Below are 17,765 nucleotides of genomic sequence, written 5' to 3' on the forward strand. Positions count from 1 at the left end.
CATCCTGTAGCACATGTCCATACTCAAAATGGATTGGCTGAATCATTCATTAAACGCATTCAATAGATAGCCCGACCATTACTCATGAGATCAAAGCTCCCGGCCTCAGCATGGGGAAGTGCAGTATTACATGCTGCTGAACTCATACGCATCCGGCCATCTAGTGAACACAAATATTCCCCATCCCAACTACTCTCGGGTCATGAGCCAGACATCTCCCATCTCAAAACATTTGGGTGTTCAGTATATGTACCCATTGCTCCACCACATCGAACCAAAATGGGACCTCAAAGAAGGATGGGAATATATGTTGGTTTTGACTCTCCCACCATCATAAGATATCTCGAGCCAACCACTGGAGATCTCTTCAAGGCCAGATATGCGGATTGCCAATTCGATGAATCGGTATATCCCTCTTTAGGTGGTGAGACAAACAAGCTGGTCAAAGATCTTTCATGGAATCAAACATCATTAAATTGGCAAGATCCTCGGACTCTAGAATGTGATTCAGAGATCCAAAAGATTATTCATTATCAAAAGCTAGCTAATCAATTGCCAGATTCCTTTGCTGACCCGACCAAAGTAACCAAATCGTACATCCCAGCTTGTAATGCACCAGTACGAATAGCTGTCCCAACGGGACAGACCCAAGTTGCTACAGAGTCTGCACCACGTCTCAAACGGGGCAGACCTCTCGGTTCCAAAGATAAGAATCCCCGGAAATCAAAGAAAGGTGCAATAACCGAAACCGGGATTCCTGCAATATCAGACATAGCCGCGGCTGAGACTCAATCTAATGAACCCTCAATGGAAGTTCGGGACGCCGAATCTCCAGGTTCAGAAGATAACAATGAGATCTCCATCAATTACAATATGTCCGGAATACAATGGAATCGAAAAGAAGTCGACTTAAATGCACTATTTGCATACAAAGTAGCACTTGATGTTGCGCTCACGCAAGAGGATCTAGAACCCACGTCAATAACACAGTGTACACATCGAACAGATTGGCTAAAATGGAAAGAAGCCATAAACGTGGAGTTAAAGAGTCTCAAACTCAGAAACGTGTTCGGTCCGATCATCCGGACCCCATCACACATCAAGCCAGTGGGCCACAAATGGGTCTTTGTGCGCAAAAGGAACGAACTCGGTGAAGTCGTTCGATACAAAGCACGGCTTGTAGCACAAGGATTCTCACAGAGACCCGGAATCGATTATGAGGAGACTTATTCTCCAGTAGTGGATGCAACAACATTCCGATTCCTCATAAGTTTGGCCATAAGAGAAAATCTTGATCTGCGGTTAATGGATGTTGTAACCGCATATCTCTATGGGCCCCTGGACAACGAAATATATATGAGACTCCCAGATGGCATTGAACTAAAAGACAAAAATGCATCTCGAGATCAATACTGCATCAGGCTGAACAAATCCTTGTATGGACTGAAACAAAGTGGGCGTATGTGGTACAACCGCCTCAGCGATTACCTCATAAAAGAAGGCTACAAAAATGACCCCATCAGTCCATGCATCTTCATCAAGAAGTACTCAAACAAAAGATTTGTAATCATAGCAGTATACGTGGATGATCTAAACATCCTCGGAACATCTGGTGAGATCTCCCAAACAGTCGACTACTTAAAAGCAGAATTCGAAATGAAAGACCTAGGCAAAACAAAGTACTGTTTGGGATTACAACTTGAGTACATCAAAGGAGGAATCCTTGTGCATCAATCGGCTTATATCGAAAAGATACTCAAGCGATTTAATATGGACCAAGCTCACCCATTGACCAGCCCAATGGTAGTTAGAAGCTTAAGTGATGACCCTCTTGGTCCCAAAAAGGATGATGAAGAAATCCTTGGTCCTGAAAAGCCATACCTCAGTGCTGTAGGAGCGTTAATGTACCTGGCTAGTCACACTAGACCAGACATATGTTTCGCCGTGAACCTCCTCGCTCGATATAGTTCATCTCCAACTCAGAGGCACTGGAACGGTATAAAACATCTCCTAAGATACCTTCGAGGTACTCAAGACTTAGGACTCTTCTATACTAACCAAAATAAAGATGGGTTAGTCGCCTTCGCCGATGCAGGATATCTATCAGATCCGCACACTGCCAAGTCTCAAACTGGCTATGTTTTTACGCATGGAGGAACAGCCATCTCTTGGAGATCAATGAAGCAGACACTCACTGCCACTTCATCAAACCATGCTGAAATCCTAGCCATTCATGAGGCTAGTAGGGAATGCGTCTGGCTGCGCTCCATGACTCAGCACATCCGCAGAGATTGTGGTATGGACGAAGACACACAGCCCACGGTGATGTATGAAGACAACGCGGCATGCATAGCTCAGCTCAAGGAAGGATATATCAAAGGAGATCGGACGAAGCACATTCTACCGAAGTTCTTCTCAACCTCAGACTGGCAGAAGGACGGCACTCTCAGCGTTCAGCAGGTCTGATCCAGTGAGAATTCAGCTGACCTCTTCACCAAATCATTGCCTACTTCAACACACCGGAAGCTCGTCAAACAGATAGGAATGTATAGACTTAGAGATCTGCAGTGATGCTACAATCAGGGGGAGTAATGCGTGTTGTACTCTTTTTCCTTCACCATGGTTTTGTCCCACTGGGTTTTTCCTGGTAAGGTTTTAATGAGGCAACATTCCCCAGCGCATTATCGAGATCCCGATTGAGTAGCTGACCCGGTTCACTCGTCCAAGGGGGAGTGTTATAACACATATCATATATGGACTCTTATACCGGCCCATTAGACCCATCAGGGCATTGTACTTAACCTAGATTCCCTATGTACTCTATATATACATTCCAGTGATTAATAAAGTTTCTAAGTTTTCACAACACCCTCTTTATTTTGCAAATTCTTCGTCTTTCCAATCCAATTCCTACCGCGAAACTCACGGATTTTGTTTTCGGTAACATAACCGCCGTAATCGAGGTAAAGATCCTATTGAAAGTAACTGTTTTTTTTTTGTTTGTATGTTTGAGAATAAGAGACTGATCAGTTCTTGTGTTTCTTAGGAAGTGTATAAAATTGGAGGAAGAAAGTTTAGATTCTTGAATATAGGAGCGTATGATTGTGCGCACCAGCCTCACTGATTATAGACAGAACAAAAAAACGATCTTGTTTCAAGCCACTCACCGAGCTGATCAATCTGCATAACAAAAAATTTCCTCGTATATTAAAGCGTCTAGAGCGCGACCTATCTGGATTCAAATACGCCCTTCACGATTATGGAACTTCTTTATCCGAAAGAATCAACTATCCTTCGAATAACGGTAAGTCTACTCGTATGTTAAATTGGTAATTACATGTAATTATGTACGAACCTTCTTATTTGTATTTGGTTTTGGTTAATATGAAGGGTTTAAGGAAGGTAAGAAGGCATGTTGTGGGACTGGACCATTGAGAGGAATCAATACTTGTGGAGGCCGAGTTTTGGGACTATCACAAGGTTATGAATTATGCAAGAATGTTGCTGAATACTTGATTTTCGATTCATTTCATTTGACGAAGAAGGCTCATCGACAGATCGCAGAGCTTATTTGGAGTGGACCGTCTAATGTTACTGCACCTTATAGTCTCAAAACATTGTTTGAGTTAAAGTAGAATATGTCCACATATAGATAGATATGAAAAGACGAGGTCACTATCTTGCCTAGTCGTATAAGTCATGTTCGTTGTATCATAAATAATAAGAATTAATGCTAGTAATATTATGAACAAAAATCCAAGTTTCTTAGAATTACTCCTTGTAAGTCAAGGAAAGTCATACTCCTTACGTTTTAGTATTTAAATATTTTCTTAGCATTTTCATTTTTTTTTGGGGAAGTGCTTTTCTTGTCTTTAATCAATGTCGGCTGATTATTGAAAAACAATAACAGAAATAGAACGTATTTAATGTTTCATATGGGCAGGGTCAACAAATTCTAAAATATCAATGTTTCATGAAGCAGAACCAAATATAACAAACAAAGACATGTTAGCAACCGCAAAGACGCGACATAATGACAATGCTGTAGACTCACGCGTTTGCTCTGATATAGAATAGCATGCAGGGGTGTCTTCCTCCTACAACAAAGAACAGACGTGTTAGTGTTAACGCAATTGTTATGTAAATTTTTCATATAAGCAATTTTTAGTATATTACCTCCTCATTGAGCATATTTTCCACAAGATCACGGATGAGAGGTTTTCTAACTTGGTCGCTGTAAAAGGTCCAGTTGCTTGAATCACCACCGCTTGTATCACGAACAATCGTGTAATAATGTCCACTACTCCCATCAAACCCTTGATGGCTTATTACACTAGAGAACTGGAAAAATAATTAATAAACACTATCAAACAGATTGTATCAAAATAACAATTTCTCTTCATACCTTTTTAGCAAATACTCCTCTAATACACACTGGTGTGCTGCAGTTTAGAATGCTGATTCCTGGGTAGGTAGTTCCTACTCTTACTTCCCTTAGTTCTAGCAGGTATTGGGACCAGTGAGTGAACCAACTATTCCCTTTTCAGCAACTCTTTCGTGTGCGATAATTGTACATTTTAGCCAATACCAGGATTCACACACTAAGTCAACAGAAGCTGAATCTTTTCCTGTTCAGCACAGTCTTCAAAATATGGGCTCTCAGTAATGAAGTCATGGGGAATTTCCCATTCGCGCTCGAGGCCTCGAGCTTAATAAAAGTCTTAGAGGTGGGATCGAATGTCAGTGAATTCAGCTTTAGAACCAATATATTCGGATTTTAATGTATATCGTACGCTTGATAGCATCATCTCTACCACGATAATTTGGGAGAGTCACACGCACATCCTCTGGCTGCGAAAGCAGCGTTTAGGATGGGGAATCAAGTAAGTTAACATCCATCACTAAAAAAACATAGCATACAAATAAGTACTTTTGAGCTAAACTGAGACATCATGAAAAGAAGTTTACTGTAAGATCACCAACCACACAGATATAGTTCTGACTTGTTTGATACACCCAGAGCAGTACAGTCAATTGTTTGATGCAACGTTGCCTTGAAGAAATGATGCATTGTTATCTGAAGAAATAGAATTAGCATTTTATATATATAAAAAAAAACTGAAAGAAAAAACAGAGACAAAGAAACAAAACTTAATGTCTTTCTCGAGCTCTTCAAAAAGTTTTCCACAAAATTCGTGTGCATCTTGCTAAAGAGCCCAGTTCAGATGAAATAACTTTGCTAGACTTTCAGCGGATGAATGTAAGCCTTGCTCTAGCTGTTTAAAAATCTCGTGGAGATCATTTTTGACAGCCCCTTCAACATTAGGGTCCAACTTCAAGATCTCCTGCCTAAAATCCTTTAGTGAATAGAGCCCCTGAGAACGGTATTTATTAAAAAGAAGGTGTTGGTTGGATTGGCCAGTGTGCCACTTTGCTGCTGCTCCTTATCGTAAACATCTTCATAACTATGCTGCTCCTTCTCGGAGACATCTTTGCATCCAGAAACATCAACCTTCTTTGAAGCAGAACCATGCTCTCTAGTAGTGTCTTTCACTGTTCCGGCTTTTAACATGTTTCTGTACTTATCTCTAAGGTCTTTATTGGTACGCCTACTCAGCTTTTCTGAGAACTCAGAGTCTTTTAAGATATCTAGCCACTTTGTATCACTGGTAGCATGCTTTGTGTAGCCTTGTAGGAGAGCTTCGGTAAATTTTCCATTCTTTTGTTTCCCCTTGGCTTCTCCAGCAGGCAATTCTTGGGATAGAGAAGCATTCTTCGGACTATGCTGCTCCGTCTCGGAGACATCTTTGCGTTCAGAAACTTCAACCTTCTTTGAAGCAGAACCATGCTCTCTAAAGATGATAAAGTGATAACATTCAAAAATATGAATCAAAAGATGGTTTGCAAAGTGATAGCCTGAAAAAGTGACAGATTTGAGGCTATGCTTAATGCGTATAAAATCAAATCATATTTTAACTTGATTCCTTTTAGCTGAGTTATATATGTTATGTACAATGTAAAAAAATACATTTGGACTTGCTAGCTAAAAAGAAAACATAGAGAAAATATTATTTACAACAAAGTAACTAAGATTATTATAAAAGAAAAAAATCTGATATAGCTTACATGGAATTAATGAGAGCATATCATGGCATTAGTAATTGTGGCGGGTCTAAACAGACAATCCTGTTAAACCTTACAAAATCAAAAGCGTCTCTCAACAGGTAAATGGGATGGGCGGGCGGATCTAATAGGGCAGGGGCCACCCATTTGAACATCTGATGCGATGTTACTGATCACTTCCAAAGAATTGGCTTGCTCTTCTGTATTGCAACTAAAAAGATTGTGGAAATGAAGCCGTAAGAACAAACGAAATCTGGAAGATAACATTATGCAACAAAGATATATTAGTACGTGTTCATGCACAAGCTGTAACAGAATGTACCTTTCTCTGGGGGCTCCAATAACTGTATATAGTGAATAAACGAAAGATCACTAAGCTAATCGTACTCACTAAACCCTCAGTAGAGAACAAACATGTCGTCTATTGCTATTTGCCTCTTAATTTCATTTCAACCAAGTTAGATTTGTGACAAACTCATACATAATGGCCACAAAACACAGCAGCTGCTTGGCTCAAATTACAATGTTATCAAATTAAGCTGGGAAATAGAGACCTCTAATTAATATAACCATGTGATGTGACATTTCTAAAGCATTCGTTGCATTGTATAACAAAACCTATAAGTTAGAACAGATATAGTAAGTAGTCTCCTAGTCGTTGAATTTGACCATGAGAGCCCTCCAAACTTTTGCAATAAGCTAAGCAACCAAAGAAAACCCCTAATTGTCTTTCACGGATAAACCCTTTTCTTGAATAAGACGCTATTTATTATCTAGGGGAAAAAAAATATTACCGTACTAGCTTCATTGGCATACTCGAGTAGGAATAGACTCCCTTGGAGAAAATTTGTTGACTCCTTTGTCATTCTCAGTCCTTGGAACAAAAAAATGGATTATACACTAATCAATTGAAATACTAAACTAGACAAAGCTTTAAATAAGAATAAGAGTTGAAGATTTACATAAATTTCAAATTCTCAGAATAGTCTAGAGAGATATTATAAACCCTCTGGAGCTTAAACAACTCAAGACCTTTGATTTGAACTCTTGTGAAACCGGTGCTCTTGAGGTCGTAGTAATAAATGTAAAATGGGTCTGTTATAACGCCCGACGACAACACAACTTCACAGCTCTTGGAAGACTCTGGCGAAGAAGTTGTTCATCTGATTTTAACCTTGGAAATCATTTTAAATTTCCGGTTCGGTTTTAATATAATCTTTTCCATTTTTGAAAAAAATTACAACGAAGACAAAAGGAAAACGAAAAAATTGCATGGAAAGATGCGAATTAAAGAAAATGGAAACTCGAGTACTTTTTAAATACTCTTTTTCATTCAAAAAAAAAAAAGAAACTCGAGTATACGCGTGAGCGGCACGTGTGGAGTCCGTCCTGACCTCGCTCCCAACAGAACGGATAACATGGGCCGAGCTTAAAGGCCCAAACAGTCGCACTACTAGAAGCAATGGAAAAAAACTTTACTTCCTTTCCTCTCCTTCAAGAAAAATAGATTATAACCTCTGAATCTCTCAAATCTCCGATCGAAGTCCGGCAAACATGGTGAGAGATATTGAAGACGAGATCAGAGACGAGAAGAACCCTCGTCCGCTTGACGAAGATGATATCGCTCTCCTCAAGACTTACGTAAGCTTCCCTCTTAGATTTTTACTTTTCTGGGTCATCGATGATTTCGGATCCAGTTTTTGGCGAGTCCATGCTAGGGTTCTTTATTTCTTGCTCTTGAAAACTGTTTACTAGGTTTCAAACTCTATGCACAACAAATTTGATGGTTTCGTCCTGTGTGATTCGAGCTAGATTTGGTGTATTTAGTTTCAATTCTGTGATTCTCCTACTTAGAGCCCTAACAATCCACATGAGTAGTTTGGTGTGGCAGCATTCATAGTCATACTTGGTTGTATCTGCTCACTTTCATATATCTCAATCCTTTTTGCAGGGGTTAGGGCCTTACTCTGCACCTATAAAGAAAGTAGAGAAAGAAATCAAGGAGCTCGCCAAGAGGATCAATGATCTCTGTGGTATGTGCGCACTCTTTGTTGCTATAAGTGTTTGGGCTTACTTGGATTAGTGACTTGTGTTTACAGAATTTACTAATTGGCTGCTTATATGGAAACTTTTATGAGCTTCTCACTTTCGTTGCAGGTATCAAGGAGTCTGATACTGGTTTAGCTCCTCCCAGTCAATGGGATCTCGTCTCTGATAAGCAGATGATGCAAGAGGAACAACCTCTGCAGGTAGGCTTTCTTTCTTAGAACACTTCTCTCAGATTTCTTCTTCACTGAAAATAAAAACTAAACTAAAACAAATTCATATCCAGGTTGCGAGATGCACAAAGATTATTAGTCCTAACACTGAGGATGCCAAGTACGTCATTAATGTCAAACAGATTGCTAAGGTACATTGAATTCCCTGAGCTGATAGTTCTGCGGTTAGCCATTCGATTTTTGGATATAACTTGTTTTGTTCTTATTCTTAACTACAGTTTGTCGTTGGCCTTGGCGATAAAGTTTCTCCCACTGACATTGAAGAAGGCATGCGCGTGGGGTACGTTTCCTGCTTATCAACTAAGATTTTCTCTGGTTTAATTACCAGTTCCCTCTGTGTTCTATGTAAATTTCTCATATGGATGATAACTTACAACAAACGTTCTGCCTTTGATTCGTATTTGCAGAGTTGATAGGAATAAATACCAGATACAGATTCCTCTTCCTCCAAAAATCGATCCTAGTGTGACCATGATGACTGTCGAAGAAAAACCTGATGTAACTTACAATGATGTTGGTGGCTGCAAGGAGCAGATTGAGAAGATGCGAGAGGTATGTTGAACTTTGGTACTATCCCGTGTCCTCATCTTCTCTCGTTACCTAGAGCGATAAACTTACTGTTGTGGTATAAGTATTTCCTAGGAAGAAAATTGTTAAAGTTTTCTTGTCTTTTATTGATTGTAGGTCGTTGAACTGCCTATGCTTCATCCAGAGAAATTCGTGAAGCTTGGAATAGATCCTCCCAAGGGTGTTCTCTGCTATGGCCCTCCTGGTACCGGGAAAACCCTTCTGGCTAGAGCTGTGGCGAACAGAACCGATGCTTGCTTTATCAGGGTTATTGGCAGTGAACTCGTTCAGAAGTATGTCGGTGAAGGAGCTAGGATGGTCCGTGAACTGTTTCAGGTAATTTATTGTCCAACCTATCTTTTTTTTGCTATCTTAGTTATGTCTAGCTAATGCTGCTATATTATGCTATATTCTGTCCTGAAATTGTATAATACTCCTATTCCAGATGGCACGGTCCAAAAAAGCTTGCATTGTGTTCTTTGATGAGGTTGATGCCATTGGTGGTGCAAGATTTGATGACGGTGTAGGTGGTGATAACGAAGTCCAGCGTACTATGCTTGAGATTGTGAACCAGCTTGATGGGTTTGACGCACGCGGTAACATCAAGGTTCTTATGGCAACAAACAGGTCAGTCCACAATCCCATTACGAGCCTTAAGTGCACTTCATTCGCTCTTTACCGTTTGACTCATTGGTTATATCTGTATTAAATCTATAATCCAGGCCTGATACTCTGGACCCTGCCCTTTTACGTCCTGGACGTCTTGACCGTAAGGTTGAGTTTGGTTTGCCTGATCTGGAGAGCAGAACACAGATCTTCAAGATTCACACGAGAACCATGAACTGCGAGAGAGATGTCCGTTTTGAACTCCTTGCTCGTCTCTGCCCAAACTCAACCGGTAATGATCCCAACCATTAAACGGCTCTCGTGCTCTCTTTTTTGGTCTCTTGAGGTTTGTTTTAAGTTTGGATTTTGTTTGCAGGAGCTGATATCAGAAGTGTTTGCACTGAAGCTGGGATGTATGCAATCAGAGCTAGGAGGAAGACAGTGACTGAGAAAGACTTTCTGGACGCAGTGAACAAAGTCATCAAGGGTTACCAAAAGTTCAGTGCAACTCCCAAGTATATGGTTTACAATTAGATATGAGAAGTCGTTTTGCTTCTTTCCTTCAGAGAATACTCTTTTTGCAACACTTCTTTTGTTTATTCTAGTCACTCTGTTGTGTTCTTCTTCAGTGTCTCATACTTTTGACTCTATAATACTCCCTTCTTTTAACTTTGTTATTTGCAAGTTAATTCCTCTCAAATTCATAATAAGTTACCAAACCAAATAGTAGGAGTTTACTTGTCAAATGGTTTTCTCCCGGTTAAAAAAAGCTCAGGCTATAGCATCAGCTCCAATTCCTGATTTCTTGGTATGGGGAATCAACACTAGACCTGTTTTCACCTCCTCCGGTTTTATGGCTCGGGGAGCCAGGGGTTGGACGTGTTACGGGTGGTGGTGGAGGTGCAGGTTCAGTATTGAATGAGTTACCATCTGTTACGAGAACAAGAAAAGTGAGATCAAAGGTTGAAAGAAAAAAAAAACATTTATTAATGAAGGTCCATAAGAAAACCAGTTTTTACATTGTTTTCTTCTTAGAAAACCAGTCCTATGCAAAACCAAAACATTCAGTGAGCAAGAACCAACATTTATTCCTGTAGAAAACCAGTCCTATGCAAAACTCAGCACTTGATTAGTTTATTCCCGTAGCTGTCTATTGTTTTCTTCTTTAATGTCTGATACTTTCGACTCCATAACTTGTTCTTCTTTACGTTTGTTATTTTTTTGTAAGTCACTTCAAGAATTGAACCATGCCCTTATGGAACTAATGTAGAAGGTAACAACAAACAATTTCTTTGTTCATGTCAAATTGTCAATGATCTAAAACCTACAAATTTGGAAACATATTACAACAAAACAATGGGATTATACACTGCGTGAAGGTTTAATTATTATCTTCCAATTTTTTGAAAACATAAAAAATTATAAAGCTGTCTTTCGTTGTCTCCTTGAAATCATCCAGCGGTGCAAAGCGTTTTCTTTTTTTTTTATCTCTGGCGATGACTTTACATGTAATCATTGGTTGTGTCGGCACTACCAGAGCGTTGTGATGGATCAACTCCGACAGTTCTCTTGCTCATGTTAGCTCTCTGCACTAACACAACCAGTGCCTGCACAACTTCAGACATTGGTGGTCTAAACTCCGGCTCCGGCTGTTAAAAAAAAAAACCAAAACCAAACTCAAAAATCTGTAAACATTTTTTCTTGATTTTTGAAAGTTACTTTATATGATTCAGTTCATATTCATTATATTTTACCTGGACGCAGAGAGCAATAACATCTGCAAATCGAGAGAGTGATTTAACCGGGTAAAGCCCTTTAAGAGCTGGATCAACCATTTTGCCTAACGCATCAATGTCGTGAAGTTGTGGTGTCGCCCATCTAACCAACGACTGCTCAGATCTTGACCTTGTGCTGCTCAAGTTATAACCGTTTATTCAGATCAAATTCAGCAACACATTACTCATCTAGCTTTGATCATCAATAATTAGCAGGAGTTTACCTGTCAAATGGTTTTCTCCCGGTTAAAAGCTCAAGCATGACGACTCCAAAACTGTAAACATCGCTCTTCAAGGAATATTGGCCTGACATTGATACTTCAGGTGCGCTATATCCTTCATCAGTTTGGTTTAATAACTGCACACATCACAATGATCTAAGCAACCAAACTAAGCTGAGAAACTGTAAAGTGTTTGGTGAAGAGTTTGTATATCCAACCTCATTCGCTGTAGGGAGGAAGCTTGCGAGACCTGAATCTGATAAGTGAGGATTCAGCTCTGAGTCGAGTAAAATATTAGCTGATTTGATATTCTTGTCAACTATTGATGGTGAACAAACTTCATGCAGGTACCTGCAAGAACATTACTTTCAATCACCTAAAAGACTCTTGTTTCTTTTTGAATAATGAGCTAAAGCAGAATCATTAGTTTTTAGACTTTACTCTAATGCGCGTGCAGTCCCAAGAGCGATCTTGACACGTGAATTCCACACTAAAGCTTTACTTTCCTCTTCTGATAAGTGTAAGAAGTCATGTAACGACCCGTTTTTGTGGAATTCATAGACCACGAGATGTTGTCCGTGTTCAGAACAGTAGCCAACAAGCTTTGTCACATTTGGATGATCCAGATTGGCGATTTTCGATACTATTTCAGTGAAATCATCTGTCATGCCATGTGGAAGAGCAGACGAATCTATTTTCTTCACAGCAAGAACCTAAAAGATATGATTGTTGCAATAACATTATGACCTATTTCAAGAAAGAAAGAGATTATGATTACATAGTAATAGTTTATACCTTTCCGTCATCAAACTCGGCTCTGTATACTCGTCCAAAAGTCCCTTCTCCAAGAAGATTATCTACATTGAAACTGCCAGTAGCAATTTGGAGATCTGCAACAGAATAAACTCTCACATTCGAAGGAACCACCACGGTGGATTTCTTTACAACAATAGGCTTTCTTGTCAAATCTTCATCATCAAATGATTTGTGTCGATCAGCTGGTGGAGGCCTGAGATTAATGGACAAGGAAGTATCCAGTTTCTTTGTCTCAACTGATGAAGAACTCTGAATAGAGTTGTTTTCTGCAACCACATGGAATCTTGAATTAAAGCTTTTACATTTTGAAAAGGCAAAAATGAATGTCCAATGATGATGATCTCTTTTTACCGTGAAAGTCATTTGGAGCAAGAGTGAAAGGCTGATTATCGGTTTTCTCAATGTCCATTGATGATGATCTCTTTGATCTTTTTCTTTTTCTGACCAAGAAGAAAGCCACGAGAGCTGTAACGACTAATAATGAAATGATTATGCCTGCTATAGCACCAGCTCCGATTCCTGATTTCTTGGAACCTCCATTGCTGGTGGAATCGCCATTAGACTGGTTTTCACCTCCTCTAGATTTATGGGTTGGGGAGCTACGGATTGGAGGTGTACCAGGTGGTGGTGGAGGTGCAGGTCCAGTATTGAATGAGTTACCATCTTTTCTGTTTGCAGGAACAAGAAAGGTGAGATCAACGATTCAAAGAAAGAAAAAAATAGATAGCAAATGTGTTTGAAATGAGAACTTACAACAAATTAATGCCCTTTAAAGAACTGGGGATCCAGCCAGTGAAATCGTTGTTTGCAATATTCCTGAGGAACATTGAGAGAGAACCAACATTAATGGATGTCTCTAAAAAAACCAGTTTTACATGTAACAAGGTTAGGTTACTCACAGAGTCTCAAGAGGAAGACCAGCTAAGACATCGATTGTGCCTGAGAACTGATTGTTCTGAAGGTATCTGTCAAGTTAATATCCACATGTTTTAAGTAGCTGATATACTTTCAGTTAGTTTTGAAAATCTATGGAAGGTAGAACAGATGCTTACAGTGATTTTAAACTTGTGAGAGAGGTAAAAGTTCCTGGTAGAGGCATGGTGAAAGAATTGAAAGAGAAGTCCCTGAAACACATGTACTTTTTGTCAAATATTTTTACTAAGATTAATAAACTTGACAACAATTGGAATCTTTACTCTGAGATCTTACAAGGTTGTAAGAGAGTTGAGCTTGGTGAAGTCGACAGCTACTTGCCCTTTAAACTGATTGTGACCAAGATTACTGAGTTTTTGCACAAGACAAAACATTAGTATTCACATCTTTATGAGAAATGAATAGAGGAGTGCGAAGTGAAGCAAATTACTTACAGATACTTAAGTGACGACATCTGAGAAATGGAGTATTGAGCAGCTCCAGTGAATTGGTTAAATGCAAGATTCCTGAAACACAGAGGATTATAAACTCGAGAAACATGGATATTAAAATTAGCAATGACAAATTAAAGAAAGAGGATTAAATGGAACGTACAGTCGCTGCAGATTTGGAGGAAGCTGATATGGTAAATCACCTCCAAGGTTATTGCTGCTTAGATCACTGCAAGTTTCCATCAAAGATCATAAATTTTAAAAACTCGTTATCTCTACAAACACGAAAAAAATTAACAGTTTGGAGTATTTGCCAGATTGATCTTACAGCTCTGTAAGAGAAGTCAATCTATCAAGCATGTATCCAAGTGTTCCAGAGAGCTCAAGACCTGATAACTTTCTGCAAAATTAGATGCAAATCATTGTATGTTAAATGTATATCATATGATTTAAAGCAAGCAAACAAGAGTTTTGATACAACAAAATCACTAACACTTGAGTAACTCTTGATCCAGAGCAAGTTACGCCTCTCCAATTCTGGCCACAAGGATCACCAGCTGATGCAGTCCATTGTGTTAACTGTGCTGGAGAATGCATACTGCTGAACAATGTGTTCAATGCTGAAGCTGCAGAGATTTGAAATCAGAGACAATCAAGGCACAATCTAACTAACGGAAGTTAAAAAAAATAGAACCGGTTTTCAAGTCTAGTTTTAATTAAAAGCTTATGACTTCTAATACCCAAGAATCTTGTTAAGGATCCCTGACTTGTGATCATCGAGATTGTACACAAAAACTCTATAAAGCTTTGTTCTCGGTTCCATAAGAAATGGTTTGAGATTAGAAAACACAGAGAAGGTAAAGGTTCAAGAAACTAAAAAAGATTTGAGATTTGGGTAAATCTCATATTCCAGAGATAATAGAAAGACGTGAGATTTTGGGTAATGGATGAAGAATGAAAACAGAATCAAAGCTAAAAACCTAGAGAAAGTGAAAGGATATACGAAAAAGATCGAGACTTTGGGAACCCGTTAAGCTTCAAATCAAAAGCGAAAAAGTGAAGAAGATTCTCAGAAGTAAGCAAGAAGAAGAAGAAACTCACTGTCTGATGCATCTGTGGCTCCATGGATGAATCTAAGCTCGAATCCTACAATGCAGACTGAAAACAGAGCTACCACCACCACCCAATTCTCCCTCATCTTCTTCCCCTTTCTCTCTCTCTCTCCAGATGCCAAAATCTCTAATCTTGTGAAAAGAAAAAATAAAGAGAAATTTAGAAACTTTTGTGTTTTTGATTTGAAATCTAAAATTATTTTGGAAAGTAAAAATTTTCGTGACTGGGTTTTATACTGTTTCAGCTCTGTAAAACTAATTTTTAGTGAGTAAAGCTGTCTCAGGCACGATTTAACAATAAGCATCCAAAGCCACATAAAAAAGGATTCGGCGCATGTTTCTGTTTAATTCATAAATCGTGTCTATTCTTTTCAATTATTGGACCGTTTATTACAGAACTATTTTACTCTCAATTCAAATTATTCAGCGTAATGATTAAATTATTATTATGACCTGACCCCATGATAATAATTTAATAATATCGCTGCCTGTAGATTTCATAACATACGCGCTTTTGGAGGTTGTATTTTATTTTGTATTTTGTATTAAAAACACAAGAAACTGTAGCTTTCATACAATGGAGACCACTCTGAAGATCACTATGGAGGTTAGATATGATTGAGTCTTTAAATTGTCCCATCATTGCTTTTGCCTAATTTATTTATCGTTGCTCCTTTACGTTTTCTTTTCTTTTTTCTTCAAATACAAGAGAAATGAAAAGATAAAGAAAAAATGTTTTATATAACTAAAAATATAGAGGAATGCGAAATAAAAGGTGGTTTATTATTATTATATTGTATACTCTATAGTAATGTTCATTGTTTATCAATTATCGTACGTGGTTTGCAAGTTGTAGCTCATATATGGGATTAGCTTATTCTTCGAACATCGCATCGTGCGTTTTTGCTTTCATGTACTATTTTTTTTTTCATATTTGACCGACGAAACATACAAAGTTGCTAATTTACAGTTTATCAGGCTAGTAATCTATCGTAACAAAAAAAATTACATTTGAGACCATTAATAGAGTTTTGAAAGAAAACAAAAAATCTGTTTGTGTTGATGTATATATATGGCTAGATAGTGTATTCAATTAACTGTGAGGGAAACTTCTCGAGTTCTTGTTGATTCTATATTGGGCAGGTGAATCTTAACTTAAACTGTCAAGCAAGTGCCAGCGAGCACCGAGTCAGGATGACAAGGACATCTTATAAATTATAATAATACACAATCTTAATTCATGCCTTTTTTTCCTTGAAAACTTTGAAAAATTAAAAAAAATTATTAAGTTTTTTTTATAATGATTTCGTATTGGCATTTTAAATAAAATTTCATTTTTTTCATTTTTTTTATGGAGGAAACCGCATTTCAATCTTCAAAATTATGAAATCAACCAATAGAGATCCACTAGTGACAAAAGTTGCTCGCCGAAGACAAGTATATGTATCTCATGGATTATATATAATGTTTATATATATGATCTGTTTTCTGTATCGACGTAAGCTTCATGAATTAGAGTCAAAGTGTCAAACCCTCGGCAATTTCCCCGAAGACTTGAAAAGGATAGCGCATATCGTAAGTAACTGGTATAGTCAGAAATAGAGAAAACATGCAGATCTGATGAATAAATCAAGTTTCTTATAAGAATTGCCAAGTAGCCAAAGGAGAGCTTCAGTGATCCATGGAGTTTCAAGAACTAGCGATTAGCGACATGAAGATGTATAAATTATATATATTATGTATAGCATTTCGGATGATATAATTAAAGGAGAAGCTAGAGTCATCTCTTTAGTCATCACCGTGGATGTACCAGCAACAAGCATGGTGGCACAACGACGAAGAATAATATAGAGACGAGCTCGTTGCACCTTCACCAAGGAAGCACATTTGCTTGTAGAGGCGTGACCTTTATTTAACTTACTCTTTAACTCAGGCATTAATAAGGTTTTTGTTATAATATAAATTGATACAGAGAAAAGAAAAAGGATGAAACTTTTGGTTTTGGGTGAAGAATGTGATGAAAAAAAAAAACTTTTTGTGGATGAAAGAAGAAAGAGTTGTGGAGAAATTGAAAAGAAACTGAAGCACATATAAAGAATGAAGAGGAAGAAGAGAAATCTTTGGAAAAAAGGTGAATTAGATATGAAGGAAAGAAGAAACAGACCGACTATGCATGGATCCGGTCTTGTCTTAGGCAAAAGGTAAATTCTGTTATCCTCCTTGTCTTGCGTTTCAAGTAACAAATTTACTGCATTTGGAGGGAGCGTAATTCGCGTATGCATGGATCCGGTTATAACTCTGTGTTGCAGCTATTCAGGCACATAGACAAGCTCATCCGTAATCGGATTACTCTCTCAACTACACCACCAACCCAAGACTTCGAGAGACCTTCAAAAATGGTTCAAAGTATCTCGCTAATGACGCTCTGTTTTTTATGGAAAAGAAGCTATCTTCTTCTCTGTTTTGAAGACTCACGTATTTCTCTCTGTTTTGACTGATAATGTTTTACAAAAATTCATGTAAATATTCTTACCTTTGATGAATGAATTTCACATTTAATAAAAAAAAATCTTTATAACTAAACTTAATTAACTAATAAATGGTTGACATGCAATCTTATATATAAAAAACAATCAACTCTTAACAGCTGAATGACACATCAGCAATATGGAGAGAGTGACATGTGGCACATCCAAAAATTAACAAAATAAATAATTAATTACATTTAAAGCAAAACAAATTAAAAGCATAAATAAATAATAATATATATATACATTAATATACAATTTTAATTTTAATTTAAATATAGAAAAACTTATAAATATTATATAATACAAATTTTGTTAAATAATGCACTATTCTATTTTCTTCTTTCAAGTTATTTAAAATTTATTTTCAAACT

The 17,765-nt window shown here is 37.9% G+C and overlaps 2 protein-coding genes and 2 pseudogenes across 2 annotated transcripts; 2 read left to right on the plus strand and 2 right to left on the minus strand.

The window, feature by feature from the left end:
* Positions 1–3,635, plus strand: part of LOC112082797 — a 6,857-nt pseudogene extending 3,222 nt beyond the window's left edge.
* Positions 3,636–7,611: 3,976 nt separating this feature from the next.
* LOC18010612 (26S proteasome regulatory subunit 7 homolog A) lies at positions 7,612–10,244 on the plus strand. Its single transcript, XM_006392694.2, has 10 exons — positions 7,612–7,764; positions 8,075–8,156; positions 8,281–8,372; positions 8,456–8,533; positions 8,621–8,682; positions 8,810–8,954; positions 9,087–9,305; positions 9,415–9,596; positions 9,692–9,867; positions 9,952–10,244. The coding sequence occupies exons 1-10, from the start codon at positions 7,678–7,680 to the stop codon at positions 10,107–10,109; spliced, it is 1,281 nt and encodes a 426-aa protein (XP_006392756.1). The 5' UTR covers positions 7,612–7,677; the 3' UTR covers positions 10,110–10,244.
* A 584-nt stretch (positions 10,245–10,828) lies between these two features.
* Positions 10,829–15,113, minus strand: LOC18010613 (protein STRUBBELIG-RECEPTOR FAMILY 6). Its single transcript, XM_006392696.2, has 16 exons — positions 14,853–15,113; positions 14,245–14,377; positions 14,080–14,151; positions 13,915–13,980; positions 13,755–13,826; positions 13,597–13,668; positions 13,440–13,511; positions 13,287–13,352; positions 13,141–13,203; positions 12,739–13,055; positions 12,367–12,653; positions 12,013–12,284; positions 11,790–11,922; positions 11,575–11,708; positions 11,330–11,486; positions 10,829–11,224 (listed from the first exon to the last, which is right to left on the minus strand). Exons 1-16 carry the CDS (start codon positions 14,947–14,949, stop codon positions 11,078–11,080), a joined length of 2,160 nt encoding a protein of 719 aa, XP_006392758.1. The 5' UTR covers positions 14,950–15,113; the 3' UTR covers positions 10,829–11,077.
* A 1,538-nt stretch (positions 15,114–16,651) lies between these two features.
* On the minus strand, positions 16,652–16,800 carry LOC112083146 (annotated as a pseudogene).
* Between the last annotated feature and the right edge of the window lie 965 nt (positions 16,801–17,765).

This window comes from Eutrema salsugineum, unplaced genomic scaffold, assembly GCF_000478725.1.
Source record: "Eutrema salsugineum unplaced genomic scaffold, Eutsalg1_0 scaffold_7, whole genome shotgun sequence".
Classification (NCBI taxonomy): Eukaryota; Viridiplantae; Streptophyta; class Magnoliopsida; order Brassicales; family Brassicaceae; genus Eutrema; species Eutrema salsugineum.

Excerpts from the sequence above, each read along its gene's own strand:
- LOC18010612 (XM_006392694.2), top strand. The coding sequence starts at position 7,678 with ATGGTGAGAGATATTGAAGACGAGATCAGAGACGAGAAGAACCCTCGT. Across the intron at positions 8,373-8,455 it reads AAGAGGAACAACCTCTGCAG|GTTGCGAGATGCACAAAGAT; the intron begins GTAGGCTTTCTT and ends ATTCATATCCAG. Across the intron at positions 8,683-8,809 it reads GAAGAAGGCATGCGCGTGGG|AGTTGATAGGAATAAATACC; the intron begins GTACGTTTCCTG and ends TCGTATTTGCAG.
- LOC18010613 (XM_006392696.2), bottom strand. The coding sequence starts at position 14,949 with ATGAGGGAGAATTGGGTGGTGGTGGTAGCTCTGTTTTCAGTCTGCATT. Across the intron at positions 14,378-14,852 it reads AGCCACAGATGCATCAGACA|CTTCAGCATTGAACACATTG; the intron begins GTGAGTTTCTTC and ends AAATCTCTGCAG. Across the intron at positions 13,204-13,286 it reads GGTCTTCCTCTTGAGACTCT|GAATATTGCAAACAACGATT; the intron begins GTGAGTAACCTA and ends AATGTTCCTCAG.